Source organism: Stegodyphus dumicola, chromosome 9, assembly GCF_044657685.1.
Source record: "Stegodyphus dumicola isolate Sdum_Otavi_A_Nest chromosome 9, ASM4465768v1".
NCBI classification, from domain to species: Eukaryota; Metazoa; Arthropoda; class Arachnida; order Araneae; family Eresidae; genus Stegodyphus; species Stegodyphus dumicola.
The window spans coordinates 141,709,569-141,736,577 of NC_140776.1; the positions used below are offsets into that span (position 1 = coordinate 141,709,569).

Genomic DNA, 27,009 nt, shown 5'->3' on the forward strand with positions numbered 1-27,009 from the left:
CTTGCATGCCAGAGATAAAAGTGTTTTATTCTATATAGTATTGTCACTGCTCGTTTTGAAATCATTGAGTTTTTAATCATAAATTAGTTAAAGCTCTAAAAAACATGAAATAGATAATAAAACAAATTAAAAATTAAGCTTCCATGGGCCCATATTCAGTTGGATGACTACGTTATTCAAAATTTGATGACTTGGTACCTGGTTGTCTTTTCACAGTGAAAGAAACCTACATACACTCATGCAGATTATTCATTATTTAATTTCTTTAAATAATTACAGGGCAATAATATTTGGTGGCAACAATTTGAAAAGTGATTCAATGCTTTTAGTGATTCGATGCAAAATGCCATTTTGAGACTAATAGTCCTTCTGAACAACACCCCTTTGGTCTAATAATTACAGTACCTTTTCTGTTTTTTTGAAGATATTTTAGAAACTGTGCTTTATAGCATTTATTATATGGCTTATTCTGAATTAAAATACTCCTAAGTCATCAAAGTGGAAACTTATGTCAGGTTAAAATATGGCAGCAGAAAATAAAATTCTTTTGTTTTAAAGTTACTTCTTAAACATATTTGTAATATATTATCATCATTTTTATGATATTTATTAATGTTATTATGTTTATAAAAAGAATTGTCAAAAAATTTGCATATCTCCGAATAAAAAATTTTGTATACAAACTTATTTTTAAATTACCAAAACGTTGGTAAGTCGCCAAATTTAGTGCCATAAAGGACCTCATTTCACAAAACAGAGAATATTGTTTTTGAAGTAATATTTTATGAACTCTTCATTCACAAAAAAGAAATTATTTTGAAATGTTTGTGTTTCAATCCAGGCACGATCTCAAACCTAAAGCTTGAGTATCCCGTTTATATTAAGACATAGGAAAAAATTCAAATGTTAACCCATCAAATACATATTTGAGAATGTATTGCCAAAAAAATATCCCCCCTAAATATTAATCCACACTCAAAACAGCAGTCATAAAAAAAGAGACATAAATATCAGATGAGTAAAATTAAAGACCTTTTGTCAACTAAGCCCAAACTTAAGAACAAACCCTTTGAGCAGCACAGAATTTTAGATCTGTGGTGAAGACCGGTTTTTAAACAGCATGTATTAATTGAGCTTGTATAATTACTTATTTTAGTTTGTATTTTCATAAACTTACGTTTATTAAGATATTTACATTATTATAGAAAGTAAGAAAGCAAAATATCTTAAAATATAAGTTAATATATGCCAAGTTGCAAAACTTCTGATGACCAGATAAAGCCGGTCATATTGCTCACAGTATTAAAGGACACACACACACACAAAAAAAAAAAAAAAAAAAAAAAAAAAAAAAAAAAAACCAAAGACCACACTCTCTTTATATATCTTTTCTGAATGAACAGCCCACTGAAAGATGTATTAACCAATCTTAACAGTATCTTCTCTTTCAATGTAATATACAGTTTTCCAAGGCGTTGTGATTTATACCAAGTCAAAAATATTTGAATTTTTGAAAGAAATGGAATTCAAATAAATAAAACTGAATTTTAAAAAAATTATATGAACAAATATGCTTAAAGTACACAATGTGAATGAATAAATACATAGTTTTAAAAGAATTTAAAAGAATTGAAAAAGATACAATTTTCAATCATGCAGCAACTCAAATTATTAAAATGAAATTCTAAAAACAGAAAAAAATCTCAGAAAACAACTCTGATTAAAAAATATAAAGTAAAAATATTTGCTGGAAAGAAGAAATGAGGCCATTTTTCCACCTGCGCAACATGAAACGGAAAATTGTTAACACAAACTGAAATTTTGCCACTCTTGACAGAAAGCAAAAATTTTTCTCAAACCATTTTCTAAGTTTTCCACAAGATTTGGAAATTTAAGCATAATTTGGGTTATAGAATTGAAATACAGAAAAAAATTGGCATGTCGTTTCAGAAAACATCCGATTTTGTGTCAAAATACCTATGTTGGAACAATGAAATATAGAAATTTAATTTACATTCTAAGCCACACTTTCAAAACATGAAAAACACAAGTTGAACTTAATCAATCGGCCAAGTTGAACAGGAGATATAAAAATACCCTTTTTTTTTTTTTTTTTTTTTTTTAATTTGATGTACCTTGCAATCTTCAAAGTTCATTTGCTGACTATTAATACAAAAAGATAATACCAAAAATCATGTTACCCTCTTTTTCTGAAAATAAGCCCTATCGTGATTTTTGGAACTTTTTGTAAAATAAGACATCCTCCGAAAATAAGCCCTATCGGGATTTTCGGAACTTTTTGTAAAATAAGACATCCTCTAAAAATAAGCCCTAGTTAAAATAATGTGATAAAAAGAATTCATTAAAAAATGCTGTTGATTTATTAAGTAATAATATGTTTAGCTTTCCTAATACTCTTATTTCAGAGAAATGTTTGAAACAAAATATTCCGAGAAATTAATTGTTTACCTCTACAGTTCATTTCAAATTAATTCTTGGAATTTATATTAACCTCAATTCTTCTTTTTTGTTACAGACCATCAAGAAAATAATAAAACAAAATTCAAGGACATTTCAAATACTAGCTAATGTCCTTATTTTTACTTTATATAAAGCTTTTTCTTGACAATTAAAAATTACATATACATTGCAATAGATTTGGGGTTGGATGCAGAGGGAAAAATATCTGCTCTAAGGACTACACCAGTCTTTGTGTTTTATGTTGCTCTTTAGGGGGTTGTTATTCACCATCCTTCAGTGTGACAGGTACGCTGTTCAATCTGATTTGAACAGAACTTCTAAATAGGCTTTCACAGGTGGTGAAAGGGGGAAAGAAATACTCTGAGCCCAATTTTAGATACAAAAAGTTTACCTTTGGATGCGAAAAATGGCACGAAATGTTTGCGATTTTCCTAACGGCGAACTGGTTAAAAATACAACATAAAGCAGCAGTCTACATTGAGCGACAGTGCAGGTATACAACGTTCATTCATTTCAGTCTTGTAAGTATGATTATTTCCTCATACGTAATTTTATTTAAAAATAAAGTGAATAATTTTTAACCCCAGTTAAAATGAGTACAAAACAAAAGAGCTATCGCTAAAAGGGAATCGTGGAAGACTCCAGGGGTGTAAATCTTGTAGCATTCTGTAAAGAGAAGATGCTGGATCTCCATATGGTTCATAAATGGCGTGCAGACTACGATTACCTGTGTCGACTGGTGGACCAAGGAAATGAGAAAAAACGCAGAGTTGGATCAGGTTGGCAGCCGATATTTTCTGAGTTGGAAGATTGCATCTGGGAATGGATTGCAGGCAGGAGAGCAATGGCTTTGGTTATGCGCAGGGCTGATATTCAAAAATTTACCCTTGAAACAGCAATTGAATTTGATATATCCACAGAAGAATTTAAAGCATTGTCACACTGGTTGGACAACTTCCTTAAGCGATATGAACTGTCTCTAAAATGATCAACAACATTGTTTAAGCTGGAAGACAATGAAGTTGTTCAGCGTGCACTCGCGTTTACGCTTTTCGTTGATGGCATCGATTTTTCGAAATACCAACTCTCCAACATGATTGCTATGGATGAGACCGCAGTATTCCTAGGCCAAGGAGCTCAAACGACAGTTCACCACAAGGCTTCTTCGTCAATTTACGTTCCTTCTACCGGTTACCATAGTGCACGTGTTACCTGTATTTTGGCGATTCGTCTAGATGGCAAGAAAGTATCGCCATTTTTAATCACTAAAGGTAAAAAAGACCAGATTCAATGTGTTTGAGGAATTTATGTCAGTGAAAGTGAAAAAGCCTGGTGCACCCAAGCAGTTATAAGAAAGTGGGTTGATTTTACGCTGCCACCACTGTTGAGGGATCAGAATAGAGGTTTACTAGTTTGGGATTCAGCCAGTACTCACCGCGCTAAAGACATGAAAAACTTTCTTGCTGAGAGGAAGATTGATCAAATAATGATTCAAGCAGGAATGACTGGTTATCTCCAGACACTTGACATTGCAATAAACAAGCCATTCAAGGATCATTTGCAGATGGAAATCAATGAATATATTGAAAACAGAATGGTGAGAAATCATCGAGGTAATTTTGTAAAACCAGGCTTACAAGAAGTTGTGAATTGGGTAAAAAATTCATGGGATAAAATAACTGATAGTGATGTTTCCAATGCACCATGAACAGGCTACTTAGACAAGAAGTATTCATTTAACGATAGCTATATCGCAAGACATGAGAGATTTGAACCAATGATTCAACAAGAAATGGATTTGGAAGAAAATCAGAATATAATTCAGAATTTTATTTATGACGATGTTCCAGAAGAAGATGACATGACTGTAATTGAATAAATTTAAATTTCTGCATTCTGTATAAAATAAATATTAAATAAAAATATATAAATACACTTTTATTTTTGCCCTCCCCCGAAAATAAGCCCTAGTGCATATTTTGGACCAAAAAAGAAAGTAAGACAGTACATCACCTTCTGAGCACGATATATCAATAACTTGCCTAAGTGTTTGTTAACAGTCTACAAACTTCACTGAATGAAAATATACTGCCCATAAAAAAAGCAATATAAGTAACCTTCCTTTCAGCTACTAACCCATAATATAAAATAATCTATAACAATATATGTAAGCACACATACTCAAGAGAAAAAATTATAACCTTACCATCCTACACAAGTGACTTTCTAACTACCTATTCAAGGAATAATCAAACCTATTTGTCATTTTTATGCAATACATATTCCATAATAAAAATTCTACTCATTTTTGCAAAAATCCACAAAAATATACTAAAAAATCCAAATAAGCAAAATCTGAGTGATGATTAAATCATTCTTATTAAGTTATTTCACTTGGCAAAATAAGCATTTTCAAAACATAAGAGTTCAATCCTAATCTATCTTTTTTGCTAATTTCTAAAGAAACAAACAGCATTACTGACATTCTACAGTATCACTAATATTCCACACTCTTAGAGTAGGTCAGAAAAATCTAAGTTCATCTAATTTATACTTTTGATGAGCTAATCCAGCTTTTCAGCTAATCCATTAACACACCAATCTATTGCACTTTCAGAAAATTCCAAATTTAAAAGCAAAATCTAATTGTTCACTGCAGTGAAATATTTTGAAAGAAATATCAGTTCAAAAAATTACCCATCTCAGTTTCTCTATTAATATGCTTCAGAAAATAGCATTAGTATTGCTACAAAAATGCTTTTTAGTAACATTTGTATATAAGTAAACTACACCTCATTTGACATAAAAAATATACTGATAACCCAATTGTTTTAAAATCTATAGAAATATCTTACCAAATCTAAATATGGTTAATACTGGATAAACAGAAATTTTGTCTAAATATTTTGTTCTATAAGGAATTTTAATAGAACAGATACACAAAATGATGAATTTACAATATAAGACTTATGCTGTTAAACGAATGCAACAAATGCTTTTTTTTATTAAACACACTTGCATCTATCTTTGAATTATAATTTTACTACTAAACAGAAATGTGTCAAAAAAAACTGTTAATTTATTAACAACTTCACTTTTATTGATAACATTTAATTGAAAACAGTTCTTAAGTTTCAGTTTTTGTTCCAGAATAATGATTAAATGAGAGAAAATCTTACTTATCTATAATTAAGACGTTCCACTAGCATTTAAACATAAATAAATTAACACTCTTAAGAGGTTGGACATAAAACTATAAGCACAAACTTAAATAATGTCAGAAGTTAAAATCCAGATTAAAATTTATTATATACCCAACAGCTAAATTAACAAGCTGTTTAAAGCAATACAAATATATATTATATATAAACGAAGATTCGTCATATGAATAAGGGCATAAAGGCGAAACAAAAAATCTCGTATCCAAGAATTCCAGTGATTAAACAGAATAACTCAGATGTTAAATACCTCGATTTTAATGTTAACATTCCATACGGTGTTGTCTGACAATTTTTTAGTAATTCAGACTACCTTAAAACTGATTTTAAAAGCATAACCTATAATTCAAAAGTAACATAAGAGATATAAAATTGCAACAAAATACAATATAGTATTAGTTTGATTTAAATATACATGAATCCTCATTACCCATAGCAAAAACCTGATTCCAGATGTTGGAAGCAGGCAGACAAACCAATATAGATTGCCTATCTTGGAACAAACAAAGAGCATAGAAATATGTGTTAGCGTCACGTCCTTGTACTATAAACACCGATACTTTATTTAACAAAGAACTCTTTCATTTACCGCCTAATAATCACACCTCATAATGAGAAATTATAAAGAAAAATACAATCTGATGTCATCACAACACGAAATGCCAGATTCATTAAGTTGTCAAATAAACATTTTAACATTTTTTTTTAAAAATGTATTGAAATTATTTCCATCATCGAATTTTGAAACGGTCAGATAAAACGAAGGTCCTTTCTTAAAGTTTTAGCTATTGGAGATATGATTCATATATTTTATATATTTATTTTATTCAGTGTCTGAGATCGAAACTAAAATGGCGTCTGCTCTGTTTCAGGGTACTGCTCACGCAGTTTTGTACTCAAAATTTCGACCTTTCCCACCTGCAGCCTTGATCAATAACATAATTAATTATGTTAAATTGAAGGTAATGTAAATTAATAACGTAATATTTTATAAATCCGTTATATATTCTGTTTGTGTCATAAATGAGGTGCGGTTTTGAAATATTAAAATAATAAGAAAGCAAATCCACTGGAAACGTACGTAACAGGCGTTTATAAATTTTATTAGATAATTTAGATATAAATTATTCCATTTTTAAAGTGCCTGTGACATGCTTCAGATGTAATGATCGGACGTTGGGAGCATATGTATGAATGAAGATTTTTTAATCAAATTATTGTCATGCATGTAATATTTTAATATACGAGAAAATGGGATGTATAATTTTAAATGTCCTTTTTTTATAAAGAGTGAATCTTATTTGTTATATACATAGGGTATATTTAAAAGCTTTTTATTTGCAAAATATTGGTCTAATTTATCGCGGGAGTTTCCTTTCTCATATTCTGATAGAATAATTCACTGCTATGGAATTAATAAAAGTAATGGTGCCAGTATCAAAGAGATGAAAAGATCCTATTCTTGTACCTTATGTTTGAACAAAATTCAGTGACGATCCTAAACTGTTGGATGCCCTTGTTCAAATTAAAACTGGCTGCCTTTTTGTACCGAAATATAATAATTTGGGGCCCTTAAATTTGGGCCGCCTCTGTACTGTGTAGTATATTGCCTCCTAATAGGATCAATCCTTACCTAATGTCAAGGTTTTAATATGAAAATTTAAAATGAATAATAGGGGAAAGGAATGATCTTTCAGGATGTATCAGTTTTTATATATGCTTAGTAGTTTTTTTTTTTTTTTTTTTTCCCCTTCTAATATTATTTATATTTAAATGGCCAGCATAATTTTAAAGTGTTGATAGCATCAATTAATTTCACATTTTAAGAAAACTTTCATCTTTTCTATTTTTTGATTACATTTCAGGTGAACAATAGTATTGCATTTCCTAATTTTGTGTACTTTGAATTGCTGTATGGTTGCTAATTAATTAATTTAACACTTTCAAGATGGCATGCCTTTGTTTAAAATGTCCCTTCATGATGGATGGGAGTCTAAAGGAATCGTTCCAGAGGATGAGGTTTTCCATTCCTAACTTTAGGGAAAAAAGTCACGAAGAAATCGCTTTAAGTCCTAATGTCATAATATTGGGTATCATTTTAGATTATTACTTAAGCTATCATATGTGTTAAAATTAGCAAATTTATTAAAATATTGCTTACTTGATAGAAGTAATTTTTGTAAGCGCTATTAAAACTATTCCAAAGTTGTAATTGACAGAATACATTCATAAACTTTAAGAGGAATTAAAAAAATACAGGAAAGACTGTTTACAAGAAGTAACGAAATCTTTCACGGAAAGTGGAAGGCAGGCATGCAGCGAGCTTAGTTTCTGTCAAAATGCCTGTATCAGAGCTCCTAGACATATTGTTCTCTAACTCTTTAGAAAATAAATCATCACTCTCATCTATGCTACTAATTGGCTCATTTACCGTGTAGATATATCCTTCCTCATCTAAATAACGCTTGTGATAATTAACTGAAGTCGAGGATTTTTGAAACAGAAAGGAAATTATGCAAAATATAAGTGATAAGAACAACACCAAACATAACAGAACCCCACATAGTAACCCTTAAAGATCATAGTATTGAAAAAAAGGATTTGAAGGGATATCAGAAACGTGACTGTTTATATCACATGGTGAATGAGCCGAGCTCTCTCTGTTTACACTTTCTCTTCTCCCCTACAACAGCTGATACCAAAGTAAGGCAGTATGTGATCAAACTGAAGGTCAAGATCATATGTTTTGTTCAAAAGTAATAAACACAGTATGCCATCTAGTGGTCCTTAAAAAATGGTTCAGTTTAAAATGCTCATGTGCATCACCCGTGCCTTAATCCATTAACTGCTAAAACTACAAGGAATGATTCTTTTATCATGAAAATAATAGCAAATATTAAATTAAGCATTTATAACATAAATTTACATTGAAAATTTTAAAAAATGCTCTTTCTTGTGGAAAAAGTGAGTACTACGTTCGAACTATGTCAGCGTAACTACGAGTGTTTAGTGACTAGGAGTGTACTCGTGTGATGTTTCCTTTGAGTGGAGTGCAGGATTACTTTTAGCTGTACAGTCAAAAGTCGTTAATTCGGACACCCATAATCCGGAATGATCTATAATCCGGGCCTCAAAGCTAAAATCTTTCTGTGCATGCGTTGCGTTTACGCGTGCGCACAAGACCATTACGACTGCGCATATGCATCTGCGCAAGTGCAGAATACGTTTTCGCATGTGCGTTTAATGTATAATGGACGGTATAAGCTAAAATTATCTAATTATCTATATCAGTTAATGTTGATGATTGCATTATTCCTTAACCTTCTAATTGGATCCGGCTTATTATTTTTTGCAGACTGTAAGAACAATTTTATAAAAGTAAGCTTGAACTTTCGATTATGTCAAGTAGAATTTCCGATGCTGGAGCTCCCAAAGGATCTACAAAACGAAAGTACGTTTCGATGTCCATCAAACAAAAAGTGGAATTGCTACAAAAAATGGATAAAGGCATATCCTTTGTTTATCTAACCGTTCCGAAATCTGTTTATCAATTTCACGCTGCTCTGCGCGGGGGGGGGGACGTCGTGGCGTGCAATGAACTGGAAGTTGATCTGTCAGCACTATCGTTATCTTCAGGGCAAATGTTTTTATTTTATTCGGCTTATAATTCTTTACTAAATGTAGTATTTCATCTCGATGTACTCCGTCTTTGATATGATTTAAATCAAATTCCTTGTCATTATAAATATCACGAATACAAATCAAATAGTTTTCTGGTTGCAATTTTCTAATTTTGGCTATGCGTAATGTATGCTTTACGCATGCGCACGTTGAAAGAAATGTTTAATAAAGTAAAAAAATAGATATTAAGCTTCTTTTTTTGTAAATTTTGCCACCCTTTAGATCATAATTGCTCATTATTTTATAAATTACAGTTTCATATTTTTAATTTTATAATATCTGCATGCCATCTTACCAGATTTAAACTCATGATCTATAATCCGGGAAAATCGATAATCCAGAATCGCCGAAGTCCCGACGAGTCCGGATTAAAGACTTTTGACTGTATCATGTTTTATAAATCTACAAATCACTTTACTTGTAATTAATTTAATATTAAAATATATATATTATTTCTTTTAGAAATACAGATTATTTCAATTGAAAGATTCAAGCATGAAAAGCTTCATTACAATCATGATGTAAAGCTACATTACATACTTTGCATCTATAAACAGTCTGGCTATTGCACTCTTTACAACAAATTCTTTTGTTATCAATGGACTTTACGATAAAATGTCTACCAGCTCCCTGCAATGGTTTTTGAATGCTGAATTTCCTAGGTCTTCCTGATGCTGATCTATTTCTGGCTAATTCTACACTCTTAATAGGTGTTTGCAAAAGGAATAATACAATCTCGTGTCTGAAATCCAAAAGAGGCTTTATATTTCCAGTAGTAAAAAGTGGTGATATTTAGTAAGGTTAGATAATTTCACCTCATATAATTTATCAGTATTGTCAAATGCAAATTCTGCTTCATATTCCTGTACTGCAAACGTGATATCGATTGTCATACAACAGGAACAGAAATGTCCTTATCAAAAGACCAATACATTTTTTCTTGAGGCAAAGAATGATATCCCGTAAGCAATAATATTCCAATAAATCTTCTCATATATGCTTTGCTGAGCATATATATTTGTCTGTTCAACGAGAAGAGAGTAAATGTCTAAACCAATTTTTCTTCTATCTCTTTCCTGATGTTCTTCCTGAGACTTCCTCCACTTCAAGTTTTTATTCTTCTGCTTTTTAAACCTTTTAGTATGACTACAACTGCTTTTAGAAGGCTGAAACTTACTTCTTGTGTGAATTTCAACTTCGCCAGCAGTATCATTATCATTATTTTAAACATTGTCATTCTCTTCTTCTTCATCACTAGCTTCTGCAATTTCTGGGGAAACAACAACAATATCAGTTTCATTCTGGTCATTATTAACATTATCATCATCTGTTTCTTCATTAAAGAATCTTTGAAGGCCTTCTTCTAATGTAAGATACCTCATTCTAGGCATTTTTAAAGCAGCCAGAACATGAACCAGAACATCAAAAGGAATAAGTGAAAAAGGAGATTGATTACCCGTTTCCTGCTGACGTTGCATTAGCGCAACATCGGTTTTCCCTTCCTTCCCAACATAAATATAAACATCTGATTGATGTAATGTTCTGATAAATGGTTCTGATAAATGACTAAAAATACATCATTCATAAAGACGGCGATTCTTTCATTAAATATTTTCAGCAGAAATACCCAGTCAAAAATTTTGCTTACATTTTGCTTAATGAATGAGATTAATTATTATAAACAAAATAATTGTTGAAGGCAAATATTTTTTTACAGAAATAATCTTCATGATATTCCCTACACAAAATCATCTGCTGGTATAAAATATCTTAGGTAGTTATATTTATATACGCATTTATTTTGATGGTTGTGTCAATGCAACACCAGCGGCTAATGCGTTAAGCTCACTCTCCAAGGATGCAGCGAAACAGAGCCACTGAACATATGTGTTCTGAAGAGCAGAAATTTATGAATTTAGCTAAAGGAAAATCACAAGTTGAAATAGCCAATTCTGAAAAAATTGAAGTTTCTGTCACAGGAGACATTGTTTTGAATCCAGTCAGAGAATGTGGGAAAGATGCTATTCAACTAGCAAATGTTCTGTATGTCCCTAAGCTTGATGGTAACCTTCTTTCAGTAGGAAGAAAAGGGAATGGCTGTTTCCTTTGAGAGGGGCAAAGCAATCATAAAAGATCCAAGACAATCCGCACTGCACATAGGTATGGAAGATTATACAAAATTGAAGAGAAGCAAATGCACAAAATATACCTTTCCAGACATGAAGAAATTATGCATCAAAGATTAGGACATTTCCCCCATGATGGAGTTAAGAAACTTATCAAAAAGAGATGATTCGAATATAATGTATGAAGAAATCCAAGAAAATGTGACTGTTTTCTCAACATGTGATTTGGGGAAAATGGAGAAGATTCTATTTCCCAAGGAAAAGAGTTCCCATAGTTCCCCGAACATTCAACTAGATTACTTCAGTTGATACATACTGGCATAATTGGACCCATCACACCGACATCAAAAGGTGAATCAAAGTTTGTCATTACCTTTATTCATGATTATTCAAGGTATGCTGTGGTTAAAACTATGAAATCTAAAGATCAAGTCCTTGAAAAATTCATCGAATATAAAACAAGTGTTGAAAATTTCCATGGACTCAAAATCATTACTCTTCAAAGTGACAATGGAGGGGAATATGTCAACAATGAATTTGATGATTTCCTAACTAAAAATGGAATAACAAGATAGCTCACAGTTCGCTGGACACCACAACAAAATGGAGTTGCAGAAAAAATGAACCATACTCTATTTGATATGACTAAATGTCTTCTCCTAGATTCCAACATCCCACAAGAATTGTGGGCAGATGCTGTGACTGCTGCCTGTTACTTGCGCTACAAGTGTCCATCAAAAGCTACCAAAGGAAACATTTGAAGAACTCTGACCAAGAAGCCTGTGCAAATTAGTCACCTGGAGAATATTTGGCTGTCGAGTTTTTTGCTCAAATTGATAAAATGCTGCAGAAAGGAAAGCTAGGGAAGCATGCTCAAGAATTTGTCTTTATAGGATATCCTGAAGGTGTGAAAGGATACAAACTTTGGAATGCAGAGGAAGATAAGTTTTTAGTGAGCAAAAATGTTAAATTTAATGAGACTGTCTTTCCATTGAGGAGAAGCCAGACAGCTACTCAAGCAAAGAAGAAAAATGAAGTTACCTTTAACTTAAATCATAAGTACAATTCTGACAGTGAAGTAAATGTTGTTCCATTAGAATACCCATAAATTGCACCACCACAGGAGTCGAAGATATTGAAGCCCCATTAAATGACACAGCAGAAGAAATTGAAGACACAGAATCAGCATTACTGGGAGATTCTGATAGTAGTAAGGAAAACCCTATTGGAAACAGAAAAAGGCACTAGAGAAAGGAGACCTAAGACTTAATATGGGGATCCAGTGTTATGTAAAGCTGTTTGTAAAGAACAACCTGCCATCAAAATCTGTAAGAACCCACAAGTGTAAAGGAAGCAATGAATTTTGATTTATTATTTTATTTATTTACCTACAGATGTATTTAAGGATTTTGCAATAGATTCCTCCATCAGTGTATTTTCTCTTGTTACCAACGATTTATCTTTAGAAACATACATAGCTATTCAAGTATTTGTTTGGAGTCTTCATTCCATATAGAAGTAATTATTAACTTTTCCAATTAATAATCGTGCTTATTTTGAACTTGAGAAATTTTAATATTGTGCATTTTGCAATGTTTTGAATTATGGAATAGGAATTTTGCTCTTCGGAAAGCATAAAAACATATCTATCAATCCACAACTTGTTTACATGCAACATTTGGAATGAAAAATAAATTTAAAAGTAAAAGATAATGTTTTTCATTTCAAATAACAAACTGTTGCCAGAAATTATTATTCCAAATCATTTTCTTTTTTTATTCTTTATTGAAGTCATTCTAAAACTGTGTTCTAAACCCTTTTGTATTAATGAACACGATATGTTCAGCTGAATATAATTGACAAAACAGTGATAGATTGGAACAATTACTTGCAGGAAGTATTTTTGCTCTTAGCATTCTAAACAGAGCTTCAGGTAAAATTGAAGAGCCTAACAAAATAGTACAAATCAACAAAACTTCTTTCTGAAGAACAAAATGAAGCCTGTCATATGCTGATAGGTTACTAAATAAGAAAGCACAGGTTACTTCAGAATGCTACAGGAACTGTCACTGTCAAAAGGGTAATATGTAAATCCTCTTAACTACCAGACTTTGGCATCAAAAAACTTACAAAATCATGAATTTGGCTTGGAAGAATTTGTCTGAAGATTTGACATGTAGGAATTTTTTGTTACTTATGATATTGTGTCTCTAAGGGAAACTGTGGCCTAGGAAGTTAACAATAATAAAGATGTGGATAAATTATTAGAGGATCATAAAATTGAAATCAACATGAAAGAATTACATCAGCTTCAGAAGTAACAAGAGTGAATTTGAAAAAAACATGCCTTCAGAAGAGGAAGAAAGACAAGATATACTTAGTTCTTTGACCTATGAAATTTATGAAAAATGGGATTAGGTGCAAAGTTTCATGTAATGATATCGCACTGATAAAGCAGTAGCAAGCTGCCATATAAGCATTTTCAGTGAGAGTGCCTTGCTTTACTTTAGAAACCTATGAAAGCATATACAAATCACATTTGATAAATAGTATTGAATGAAATGGAGGCTCTCAAGCACAGTCAAGTGTTGCTAAGAGATTAAAAAGAAGATAAATGGTGCCTTAGAAATATAGTTACCTGATGTTTCCTCTTCTTTCGTCATCACATTTCAATTATGTCATCTATAAACTTTTAAATAGGTATGATAAAATTAAGTTTTCATCTATTTTATACATTTAATATTTTTTATGTATTGGTGATTTTGATTGGTTTGTTGTGTGAACCTGTGTGCAAAGTACTGTTTTAAATTTTAACTAAGCAATCACCTATAATTCAGGAACAGATTAATCCATTTTGCATTAATTCCTATGGGGGAAATCAGTTTATGAACATTTCAAGTGATGAATTAAATTCATAAACCAAGGCTGCACAGTATATATAATCATAATCTTAGCAGCCTTGATTTGATGGCTATAACAATCAGCTCTTTTTTGGGGAAGGGAGGATGTAATGTGAATTTTATAGGTTTTATTTAATAAATATTAGTTTCATCCTTATATCTACTAGGATTTACAATTAAGAATATATTACTGAATGTTTCTTTTTTCTTTTCTTTTCTTTTTTTTTTTTTTTCCCCTAGACTAATGCACCACTGAAGAAAGCAGTTGATATTGGATGTGGCAGTGGACAAAGTACAGTTGTGCTTGCTAAACATTTTGAAAATGTTGTAGGCTTAGATGTAAGTGAAGCTCAAATAGAATGTGCTAAAGCAATCAATTTTTCTTCAAATATTGAATACAAGTATGCTGATATTTTCACTTTGCTCTAAACTTTCAACAAAAGTGTTTAATGTTTATGAGTTAAATTATGTGGTTATAGAATCTTTAAATTATTTCTAAAAGCCCTTTAGAACTCTATTGTAATTAGGATTTTCCTCCTCTGTAGTTTTCTTATCTAGCATGTTGAATTATATCTCTGTGTATTTTTCATGTTGGTGTTTCTTTCATTGATTGAAGTCTAGTGTATAGCACATGAGATGAGCTGTGTAGATCCAATGCTTATAATTGAATTAAGCTGTGTTTATCAAATTTGATACAAAAACTAGTGAATGATAAAAGACAATTCAGTGATAAAAAAAAAAACAATTTCTCCTTGAAACTCTTTAGTAGATAATACTTAAGTTGCTTTGCCATAATATATCATCAATCACCTGTTTCAAATTTCAAGTATCTCATGCTGAACCAGTGAAACTCTTTGTCTGACTTTTAATTATATACGAATGTTGATGTATTTTTTAATAAATTTGGCTAATAATTGTTAATAATTGACTGGCTGAATAAGAATTTGTCTGTTTATCTCCAATTAGTAGTGTTATTTGGTGAAATTTTAGAGTTCTTCCTTTCTTTTTTCTTTCCCAGTCCCTTATTTACCCAATGCCCTTCTTTCCCCCCCACACACCATTAAATAAGACTAAAATTTTATTAACCTCTTAAATGGCATGATCACCTTCATCTGGTCATGTGAGTTTTTTGTCAGTTGATTTTGTTAGATTCTTCTGTATTTAAATTCATCACTAATAAGACGTTTTTAGAAGACAAACACTTATTAAAAGATAAATTGTACTTGTAACTTAATAGGTCTACACGTAACTTATTCGTAAACATATGCATCATAACATTTTTACTGCATTGTACATATATATATATTGATTATACATCTTTCTGAATGTAAATAGAATGGCATCCAGAATTAGCTGTTGCCATTTCTCTGTAGATATTTCGTCAAATAAAAATAAATAATTTACAATCATGCTTACAATATCTATTAGATTACAGTTTAAAATAGTGTGCTTTCTTACTTTCTTTAACCCTCTTAGCACCATGACCGAATATATCTGATTATGAGATTTTTTGTCATTTGGTATATATTAGCTTATAATTTAAACTATTTTGCTCTCTCACTTTCATTAATAATGTAAATGTCATCTTACTTAGTGTAAGTTGATGGAGGAACAAAGTAAGTAAATATTCAAATTTAGGTAATAAATGCTGCTTAAATCTGGGTTTCAGAATAAATCCAAAACCTCTTGCCACTCAGAGGATTAATAATGTAAATAACATCGTAATGAATGAAGTTTATGAAGACAGAGATAAAATAAGTAATTATAAAAATTTAGCTAATAGAAGCTTATAAGGTATTTCTCCCGCCTTCGTGGTGTAGTGGTCAGCACGCTTGACATGTATTTGAGAGGTCCGTGGTTCGAATCTCGATGAAGGCATTGCTCATTTTTCATCTCTTTTGCTTTCAAAAAAATACCTGCTGTCTCTACTGTGGCGCCCAAACTAAAAAAGTGATGGATGATGATTCTCCACCACAAGGATTTGGCGATTGGGTCCCTTAATCCCCAGTCACCCTTTAAAAAGGGGAGTATATAAGGTATTTTTCCCGCCTTTTTGACATGCCTTCATAGTGTAGTGGTCAGCACACTCAGTGCATATTTGAGAGGCCTGTGGTTCGAATCCTGGCGAGAGCATTGTTCATTTTTCCTCTCTCTCAGCATCAAAATAACCTAATATCTATAAGCTGTTTAAATATAGATCTTCATGAGCAGATCCAAAAACTCATGCCATTCAGAGGATTAAGTGATATAATACAGTCAAACTTTCATAAGCCAACACTGAAGAAATCAAGAAAACATTAGATTATTCAAAAATTTAATTAATTATGAATTCTGTATATAATAACAGTTTGACATCTCATACTGAAATTGTGAAAATAAAGAAATTGTACTAAAATTGGTGATATGTCATTTGTTGCACTAATAAATGTGACTGAACTTAGAAATATTTTTATGATTTTGTGTCTTTCTTTTATTTTTCTTGGTTATGGCAAAATTATCCAAATTATTATTATAAACACATTTGTATATTTATAGAACAGTTTTTTCTTCCTTGCAAACCAGATATTTTAAATTTTTTTTTTTTTTTTTTACTGTCAGTTTCTTTAAGAGAGAAGCAGTTCTGTTACTGACTAAGTAATGCATGAATTGTTTTCTTTATAAGCAGTTATTTTAAAATTAAACTTAAAAAAGTCTTCACTTAGTAATTTTTAAGTACTATTACATTTTATTATTTCAACAAATGATGCATTACCTCGTTTTAATGATAATAATTTATCAAATTTTATTACCAGGTTATATATTATAGAATGTTCTTCTTTTTAGAGTAGCCAATGGAGAAAGATTACCATTTTCTCCATGTTCAGTAAATTTAGTAACTCTGTGTCAGGCAGTACATTGGTTTGAAACAGATATACTATTTAAAGAAGTGGAAAGAGTCCTAATACCAAATGGAGTTATTTCTGCTTATGGGTACTGGATTCCACTACCTGTACTTGGAAAAGAGGAGGAGGACAAAAAAATTAGTGAATTAATAAAGCAAGTAATGTGATTAATTCATATTAATTTTGATAAAATTTTTCCCACCTTCTCTGTTTCTCTCTTTTTATTTTTATTTTTACTTTTAACTTGTAGTAAAACATATTTAAAATGCTGCTAAATTAGTATTTGTATTACAGTTTTTAGCATCATATATATAATATAAATTTGATTTTCGAATATTTCATTTAAAATCTTAATTTCTTTCCAGAAATTCATTGATCTGGCCTTAAAGACTATTATTTATTAATAAACTGTGTAAATGAAATATTTTATTGCTACATTTAAGAGTGTGTGATAATTATTTACAGCAAACAAATATTGGTTAGTAATGTCAAAAGTATTGCTGTTTAAAAACTCATACTTTTTTTCTGCAAAAGGTTTTGCAGAAAAAACTTTTTTCTGAACATTTTCTTTAATTTAATATGAAAAGAATAATAGCTTACAAAACAGATTATATGTCATTCAGGCAAACCACTGGCCTTTAACTGCAAAATATGTCCTGGTTTTCAATTCAAAATGATGGAATAAGCTGGCTGCATGTGGCTTTCATGCCTTTCTCATATTTAATTTAAATATGGTTCAGTTTTCCTTAGAAGTATTTCACAAAGGCAGTCCTCTATATTGGAAGTTATCCATATGATGTGTTTAGCCAGAATATGCAGTAAAACATTGAATTGCAGGTAACTTGATTTACCAAAGTTCAAGACTGGCAAAAATTTTTAGTAAATTTTATCTTCATAAACAAGTAATGTCTTTCATTATGAATAATAAATATCCCCTTTGCCAACTGAGCATCACATGATTGCAGCTGAGCAGATTTTTGCTGTGGGATTATGAGTAATTATCTCCCATGCTCAGTCTCAGTCAGTGTGCTTCACTTATATGGTGACTATCTACTCATCACTGTAACCATGTTTACACTATTGCGTTATTGCTATAGTAAATGATCATACACCCATGAAAAATTATCTCACCCTCTTTCTGTGTGCAAATAAAGATTTCAAATTAAGTAAATTAAAATTTCAAATCAAATTAAAAATTTTAAGCAGCATCATTCTGAAAATCCATGAAGTCTCCAAGAAATGCAAACTGCAGAAGAGCTAGTTAAACATTATGGGAAGTTCTAATAACAAAGCTTGGGTCACTCATCTTGTTCATTGCACAGGTCAATGAAGTGAAGTCCTGCAGTGAAGAAATAGAATCTTCCACTCAGAATCACGTTATTCATGGATAATGTTTCTGCTCATCCTTCATGCCTTCAGGAAAACTTGCTGAAGGAATTTGAGTTCATTAAAATAAAGTTTCTTCCTCTCAGCACCACTCTACTGCTCCAACCAATGGATCAGCAGGTCTTTTCAAATGTAAAAAAGCTTTAGACTAAGCCAAAATTTCAATGATGCTTCAAGCTGGCCAAATGAATGAATTTTATCCTCCAGGCATTTTGGAAACATCACTTCCATATCTTGAAGAGCCTCAGTATCATCAGTAAAGCATGAAATGGAATTACCAAGAAAACCCACTATTCTTTTTACAGAAAATTGTGTTCTTGAACATAACTTTGAGACCTTGGTTTGCAAACCAAGGTGTTTGCTTATGAAGAGACGCTGCCATTTGTCAGTGAAACTGTGTCTTTTGAAATACCATGAGATTGGAATTGAATGAAGAAGACATTTATGAGTCCAATAAAGGCTTTAAGAGAAGAATGAAGTCTTTTTTGAGGGAGGAACATGCCCAGGAGCTGATTACTGACAAATTAATGGACCTACCTTATGAGCAACAGCAAGAAATCTCATCTGAGAAGAAGGTTCAAAAGACGGAGAAATCTTTCAATTCAAATAAGTTTACAGAAATGTATCTAATGTGGATATATTATAAAAAAAAGAATGACCCAAATAAGCGTGTAGCCATGCTAGTCATGAATCTGTTTAATAAAAGTGCAGTATCACACTTCTCAAAAATGCTGAAAAGGAGACAAAAACAACTGCCATTTGAAAGATTTATTGTTAAAAATGCACAAAGAAAAAAAACTTCAGTGAACCATCATATAGTAATGATTTTTTTGGAAATAAGCTACAGATTAATTTGTTTCATATATTTTGCTTTATAGTTTGCATAAATAATTTTTATATGAATATTCTTGGGCTGTAGAATAAATTGTAGGAATTTCCATTATTTTTATGGGAAAATTCATTTTGCTTTAAATATGCTTCTGGAAGAAATTACACTTGCAAATCAAGGCAATACTTTAATCCAAAATCTGAATATTTAAAGTTGTTACTTTGAAAAAGGTAAAATAGACCCTTCAAATTTCATTTTGAAATGTCATCATAAAATTGTCTTCTCATAGAAGAAGTATTCATATCATATCCTGCTAAAATACATGCTTTTTTTAATCATTGGCAGTAATCTTATTTGAAACAATTAATAGCAAATTCGGAATAAAAATACAGATTAAGCAGTTTTTAATGAGAGCTCTTATCTTGGCTTGTAAACAGAATTTCTATACAAGGTCATGTGAAATTTCATTGATTATTTTCTAAATAGTGAACCTTATATTTTACATTATTACAATATGCTTATATGTACTGGCAAGGGAATGTAGTGTCATCAATTCTCATTGTGAAAAGGTATTTTATATTGCCATTGAGATTACATTTACTGTAATTCTACTATATATTTATTCAGGGTTCTAATGGTATTATACCCTAAAAGTATTATTAAAAATAATTTCAGCTTTATTCCTTATTGTTCTCAAACCATTAAAATATAAGCATTTGACCAAATAATCTCCAATAAGAATTTAAAAGAAATGAAATTTTAAATAGTTTCCAAGTTAATTTGTATACATTCCTTTTTAGTATTTACATGAGGAAAAATTAGGACAATATTGGGACAAGGAAAGGTATATTGTCCAGAATCATTATTCTGATATCCATCTTCCTTTCAAAGATGTTCACAGGCAAGTTTTTGAATAAGAATAGACATATTTACATCCATCCAAATAATGACAAAAACTTATTTGATATATTCTTGCATATAAGACAAAAATATTCATTTTGCTTAATTTAAATAGAACTAGTCTGGTGAAAGAAACTGAATGCTCACTGGCAGATTACATCGGTTATCTGAGTACATGGAGTGCATATCAAAAGTTGTATAGAAAGGACAAAAAAGAGGCTAGTAACCTGTTAAGTTATATACAAAATGAGTAAGTATTTTTTAATTTCTGTAGAGTACATAAAAAGTTTAAGCAAAAAATTTTATCAAAAGATCATTTCCTGTAAAAAAATTGTATTTGTGTTTTAATCATCTTGATTTCAAATATTTATTAGTCATATTCTGTGTTTTCTGTTTTTTCATGTCAAAGAAATATATGCTGGTAAAAACAATCATTCTAAACATTTGTAGCCACACAGCTAAGGTTCAGTAGTTTATTGAACAGTGATCACATATACAAAATAATATGTGTATTCAACTTTTCAAGGATTATAAAATAGCTGCAGAAATTACTGTTTAGTATTTAAACACTAGTCATGCATTACTTTATTCCTCTTTGTGACATCTAGTACATGATCATGATCAGTGCATATATTTGCCAGCAAAGTCAAGTATGTGACAGCTAATAAGAGTTATAACTGTAGCATATAAATGATAAAAGTCTGAAACGTAGATGAAAAAAACAGTAACACAATCTAAAAATTTTAAAGAGCATTCTAAACAGAATAAAGAACCTGCTCAAAAAGCATACAGAATTAAATGAAAAGTATGTGGCCATATAGCATTCAGTTTAGATATCATATTCTTTATTTGATTCAAAGGGTAAAATCTGTACAATTACAATAATATTGAAATTTCTAAGTGCAAGAGCATGAGAGAAATAAAGATACAAGTAAATATTAATTGCTTCTCATATCTTGATGCATAATATGGGTTCTGTAAGTCGTTAGCATGTGAAACTGTTGGCTTCTAATGCAAATGACCATTAGAGATTCCCAAATGTCTGACATCCACAGCCCATTACTCATTCCTTCAATAGGCTCATTTTTAAGTTAACTACAGATATGTTTATGATGAAGTGATAATTTGGAAGTATTGCTTCCAAAACATGGTTTCTTATTATTGTAATAGATATACTATGTTGGACACCTGGATTTTGCAGCTCACTAGCTCTTGTAACAAACATCAATATCAAATGGGTTCATTATTTACTGTGATCATCAATTGCACTCTATTAGAAAGACTGTCTATCAATTTTCAGTATTTCAGAAGGAATAACAAGCAATTAATGCAAATGAGAATTAATAAGTTCTGATATCAGTGTGGGTTATCCAGCTAACAGCCAAAATTTTATTTCCTTCTAGATGTATTCAATAGGATTGAGGTCTGGATTGTGAAAAGAACAGTTTAATTCCTTACATAAACATGTGCTTTAGAGGCAGATCAGTTCTGACAAATTGACCCTCAACAAAATTTTGCCATAGCATAAGCAGCTTGGAATTGTGTAAAATTCTGAGATAGGTCCCCATAACCTTTATTTTGTGCACAGGAAGCTGAGTCTAAACCAAGAAAAACAACAAGTTTTCTTCACCAGACTTCACTTGATCTACAATACATGTTTACCATTCCCCAGGAATTCTGCAAATCCATTCAAACTCATTAGATTGCTAGACTGTTTAGTAGTTACTCAATGTTTAGTACTTACCACTACTCATATGGCATGGCATGTTATCATTTCTCCATTATTCCGTAGGTGGCAGACTTCACACCACTGAGATGCTGACAGGTTTGTATATGAAATCTCAATATCTGGAGCTTTCGTAGAATGATCATGATGCTGATAGTACATCTACAAGGAGATTAGTGCCAAATATTTTATTTTGATTAATTGTATTCTGTTTTTAACCTGTTTTCAATATTCTGCAGTTTTAAACCTTTTTGAGCATTCTGCAGTTAATAACCCTTTTTAATTATTCCACAGTGTTTATCAGTCACATATTACAGTTCTACATTTGAATTTCTTGCATATTTCCTTTCATTATGACCTCATTCTCAGTGGATTGCACAGGTATAAGATCTGAGTATTCTCGTGAACTGATTTGCCACAATGATGGCATCCTATCACTTCACTTTGTTTTAAGTCATTTAGCTTGCAATTTCTTTTTATTTCAGATTTACAGTATTATTTCTGATCTTTTATTACCACCTTTTTATCCTATGACTTATGATATGCTCCAGTCCATCCTGAGAGTCCCCAGTATACTTGAATTTACTAGTCTTTCTTCAACTTTAAATTCTATGTGCATTATAAAGGGTCATTTACTCTTGTTTATCTGAGGTAATGGAGACATCTGGCACAGCTAGCATAGCTCCAAAACTAGATTTTCCTCATAGTGGAGCGAATTGAAAAATCTTAACTACACATATGGCGGAGCTAGTTGATATATGGGACTGACTCCATTAGCTCACATAAACCATAGTGTGAATACCCCGATATATTCAAACAAAAAGTTACATAGTTCTTTCTTTTCTTTAACACATTTATGCTTCTAATTAATTTGCATTTGAAATTGTCAGTGATTCAGTTAAGCATTGATCAACAAACATTACTCTGACTCCATGATTAGCTTTAAAGAGCTAATGTAAATCAAAACATAGTAATTTTTGTTAAATGCTCTAAAATTTCAACTCCTTCTTCAAAAACTGCTATTAAATTATAATTGAATCATGGACAATGCAGATATCTACATTTATATAGTCACTATGCTATTCTTTATTACATAAAAATAAAGAATGGTGTTTAATAATCTTTCTTCTGCTTTTTAATTATGAACTGAGTCATCCGAGGAATTTGTTAAATTAATTTAATGCAGCTTTCAGCTTCAAGATAATTCCATTTTATGCAGCACATTTATTTTAACAATATTTTCACTGATATTAATTTGAAGACTGAAGGCCAAGTGTAGAACAGTCTGGAATGAAATTCTAAAGAAGGCCAAGACCCATTATAAGTTGCTAAACCATTGAAGAAATATGAAAATTACATTTTTGTTATGAACTTTTTCAAAGTATTTTATGAGTAAGTAAGCAATAAGTATTTTTTAGCTCTTAGCATATCAAATTATAATTCAACTACAGGCAAAAATAGACCCTAACTTATAAGCTTTTTGTTGGTCCCACCTATTACATAACTTGAGAGTATTGCAGTATATGGATATACAAACACAGGCATTCTGCAAATTCATATTAGTATACAGATGATATAACACAGCTATTATTGGATTGCTCCATCCATTCTGTGCTACCTTGTATATTTATATATTGTTATATCATAACTTTTTTTTTTTTTCAGGTCTTGCATACTTTCCCATTGACTACAAAAGCTGGCAAAGATCTTTTCAAACTCGCACCAATCATTCCTAGCAGTTTGAAAAAACAAATTTCTATGTATTTAGCTAAATAATCACCATATACGGTTATGAATATAGCATGCAAAAAACTTGAATAAATACAAGCTTTGATTGCATGCTGTTACATAGAAGGCTAGACCCAAATTGTAATATTCTTTTAAATGCAAGGAAAAAAACAGAGAAATAGAATTTAATTTTTTATCCTTCTTTACAAAAAGTAAACTGGCTTATCAAAGTTTAATCGAGATTACATAAACCAAGTGGAGGTCTCTGTTTTTTGCAACCCTAATTAATCCTTGAAAATTATGTTACGCATGATGTCACAACACAGTATGATGAGTGCACTGTAATATTATGCATATCCATTATTGCAGCTAAATGGTGCTGTTTAGCAACAGTTTTGTTGGTCAAAAATAATTCACAATAAAGTAGAGTAGTATCCCCTCTCTAAATTCCTTCTCTCTCCCCTTTTTAAGAAAATAACCATTTGCATATGAATCTCAATGCTAATATGTTTGAAAAGCACTGCATTAAATTATTATATAAGGTGGCAGAAAAGTAGTTATACCATACTTGAAGTGATATAACTCAAAATGTAGGTGAAAATTGCAACAAAAGTTAAAATATAAAAAATATACGACTTTAAGAATATATGACAAAAGTAGGTTTACATGTTTCCAATCAACCATTCCACCTTCAATATCAAGGCATTAATTGAGATAATATGTAACATTTGCATGCATTAGTGCACATTTCAACTTGAGTTTCTGGTACAAGCCCTGGTGAATAGACTGGCTGAATGTCAGTTTTTCTTATGTGTTACATAACTACAAATCAGTTTCCATAAAACATCGTCCACAAAGGCCCTTTAAACAGGTAACCTTCAAGTGCTTTGTTATAATGTAAATAATCTAACCAGCCAACTTGAATTTTTTTTATGATTGCTTCAAATACTGAATTTAAAAATATCCCAGGTACAGACTTTAAAGCACAGCTGCAAATCAGTCATGAAGAATGAAGCCCGCTGGTGTCAGATCAAGGAAGAAACTCAACCATTTCACTGTCCTGCATCATCCAATCCATTCAGTGTAACACATTTTCTAATAAGCATGCTGCTATGTGTACCCATCATATACTCACCAGCACAGCATAATTTTTGCTTTGTGCATATAGCTTATCACAGTTATTTATTTTCCTTTGCCTCATTTTTAAAATTATAGTGCTTTAAACATAACTGGTTTTGCACCATCAGATATTTAAAATTTTAGGACATTAAATGATAATGATAATATACTTCTTTTTTTAAAACCATAGCATTATGCAAAGGTATGTCTGGGGGTACGAAACCAGCTTTCGTAAGGAAGTTTCTCTATTTTTCATACTTGTGAAAGTAATTTTTTCGTTTATTTTCAAAAAGAAAATATTTATTCTTCTACAGTCCTGTATTTAGTTTATATATTTCCTGTTTAAAAAATTTCTTGACATTTGTTAATTTTTTCATCTTATTTTAGGCTTTCTGAAATCATAGGGAAAGATAAATCTCCCAAAGACATAATATTCAAACTGCATACAGACTACTTCATGATAATGGGTCACCGTTAAAATGCGAGAATTTCCATTTTGCTCGTACCTATAATAGATTCTATTATATTATGTAATTCCAGTTATCTATTTATTCTACTGTTACTGTTTTATGTACAATTATACAATATGTGATTCATTATGTAAAGATTGAAATATTTTTAGTACTTTTCTAATATTTTAATCATTTGTTGTACAATGACCAGTTTTATTTAAATTGTTAGCTGAATAAAAGCATTTTCTTAGAGTTGTATTAGTATACTACTGAAAACAATTAGGGGATACTGTGAGTTTGGCATGAAATAACCATATAATCAACAACTTTTTTAATAAAAATGAAATAGAAGAGATTTAGAAAAATAATGTTTTAGATAAGGAGTGAAAACCAACTTGCAGCATTCTTTCTGTAGAAGGAGATTAAAAACAATTGACACAAGTTGAATGTTTTGTAACAGTGGATATGATGACTCAACAAAATTTCTTAGCCAAATTGGTAGCCTGGACAGCCACTGCCCATTTAGAGGCGGGTCAAACATATCTGTTATAATGAAAGCATTAGGAGTTTCTCAAAGTGTCATTTCCAGACTATGGAACAGTTTTCTATAAATTGGAAATGTTCACCTAAGGTCGGGACAAGATCATGTGCCTGCAACAACACAAAATGAGGATTGGTATCTAACACTAACGGCGAGAAGAAACCATACTATGAATGCCACTTTCTTGCAATAGCATCTTCAGAGGGCAGTTTCGACTCAAGAATGTTAAAAATGACTCCACCATGTGGGTTTGTATTTTTGCAGACCAACGGTTTGTGTTTCGTTGACACTTTCATTCTGTCATATAAAAGGCAAAAATGTTAACCAATTTTTGTAATGCTTTCACACAGAACTTTCCTGGGTGGGCTGCCTCTTATATGATATATACAAAGGAATTTTATATATAAACAGGAATTAATCAGCTGAAACTGTAATTATTGAACACAATGACACAATTTTCTCACTGTTTTTCTGTGTAGCCATCTACCACTGCAATACAACTATTCTAGTGTCCAGGAAGTTTCTTAATTCCAAAAAAGTAAAAGTCTTATGACTGCATGTTGACCATTCTTGCATTAGTGTCAATCATTTGTTGGTTACACTTGAAATTTCTTCCTTCTTAAAAGTTGTTAAGTGGACCAAAAATATGAAAGTTTGTTGGCACAGTCTTTGGACTTTTGAATTTTAGGTATCATATAAATCTAAGATTAACCTTGGTTAGTCAAAAATCGAATGGTCGTTTGCTGTACAGCACTGCTGTGAACCTCCTCTTCAGCATATTTATTATAACTAAAGGGGTGATGAAAAGAAAATTCAACACTACTGTTGACAAATTCAACCATGTTTACCTAACGAGTCAACATTTTGAATTCTTTACAAGACTGCATAAAAATTCCTAATATCCGTAATATGCACTTGGAACAAATCATGAAAACACCCATGCAGCTCAGCATCACAAGAGATAGAAATTACCTAATAATGTGCTCTCGCTACTTGACCAGAGATGTGCCTGTCATCTCTGGTCAAGTAGCAAGAGCTGA

At 31.2% G+C, this 27,009-nt stretch overlaps 2 protein-coding genes across 3 annotated transcripts in view; one reads left to right on the forward strand and one right to left on the reverse strand.

The window, feature by feature from the left end:
• LOC118188887 (transmembrane protein 184B-like) overlaps positions 1 to 6,508 on the reverse strand; it is a 45,910-nt gene extending 39,402 nt beyond the window's left edge. The window contains exon 1 of the mRNA XM_035359408.2: positions 6,130 to 6,508. Within this exon, the coding sequence (XP_035215299.1) occupies positions 6,130 to 6,133 (4 nt within the window). The 5' untranslated portion in view covers positions 6,134 to 6,508. The remainder of the gene's footprint in view (positions 1 to 6,129) is intronic.
• Positions 6,509 to 6,516: 8 nt separating this feature from the next.
• Positions 6,517 to 25,680, forward strand: LOC118188888 (putative methyltransferase DDB_G0268948). Of its 2 annotated transcripts, none has more exons than XM_085824164.1 (6): positions 6,517 to 6,661; positions 14,647 to 14,807; positions 17,230 to 17,446; positions 20,304 to 20,404; positions 20,519 to 20,653; positions 23,795 to 25,680. In XM_085824164.1, the coding sequence occupies exons 1-6, from the start codon at positions 6,551 to 6,553 to the stop codon at positions 23,814 to 23,816; spliced, it is 747 nt and encodes a 248-aa protein (XP_085680290.1). In that variant the 5' UTR covers positions 6,517 to 6,550; the 3' UTR covers positions 23,817 to 25,680. The 2 variants fall into 2 exon arrangements, with proteins under 2 accessions (XP_085680290.1, XP_035215300.1); XM_035359409.2 differs by having other exon boundaries at positions 6,518 to 6,661; positions 25,364 to 25,680.
• The last annotated feature ends 1,329 nt before the right edge of the window (positions 25,681 to 27,009 follow it).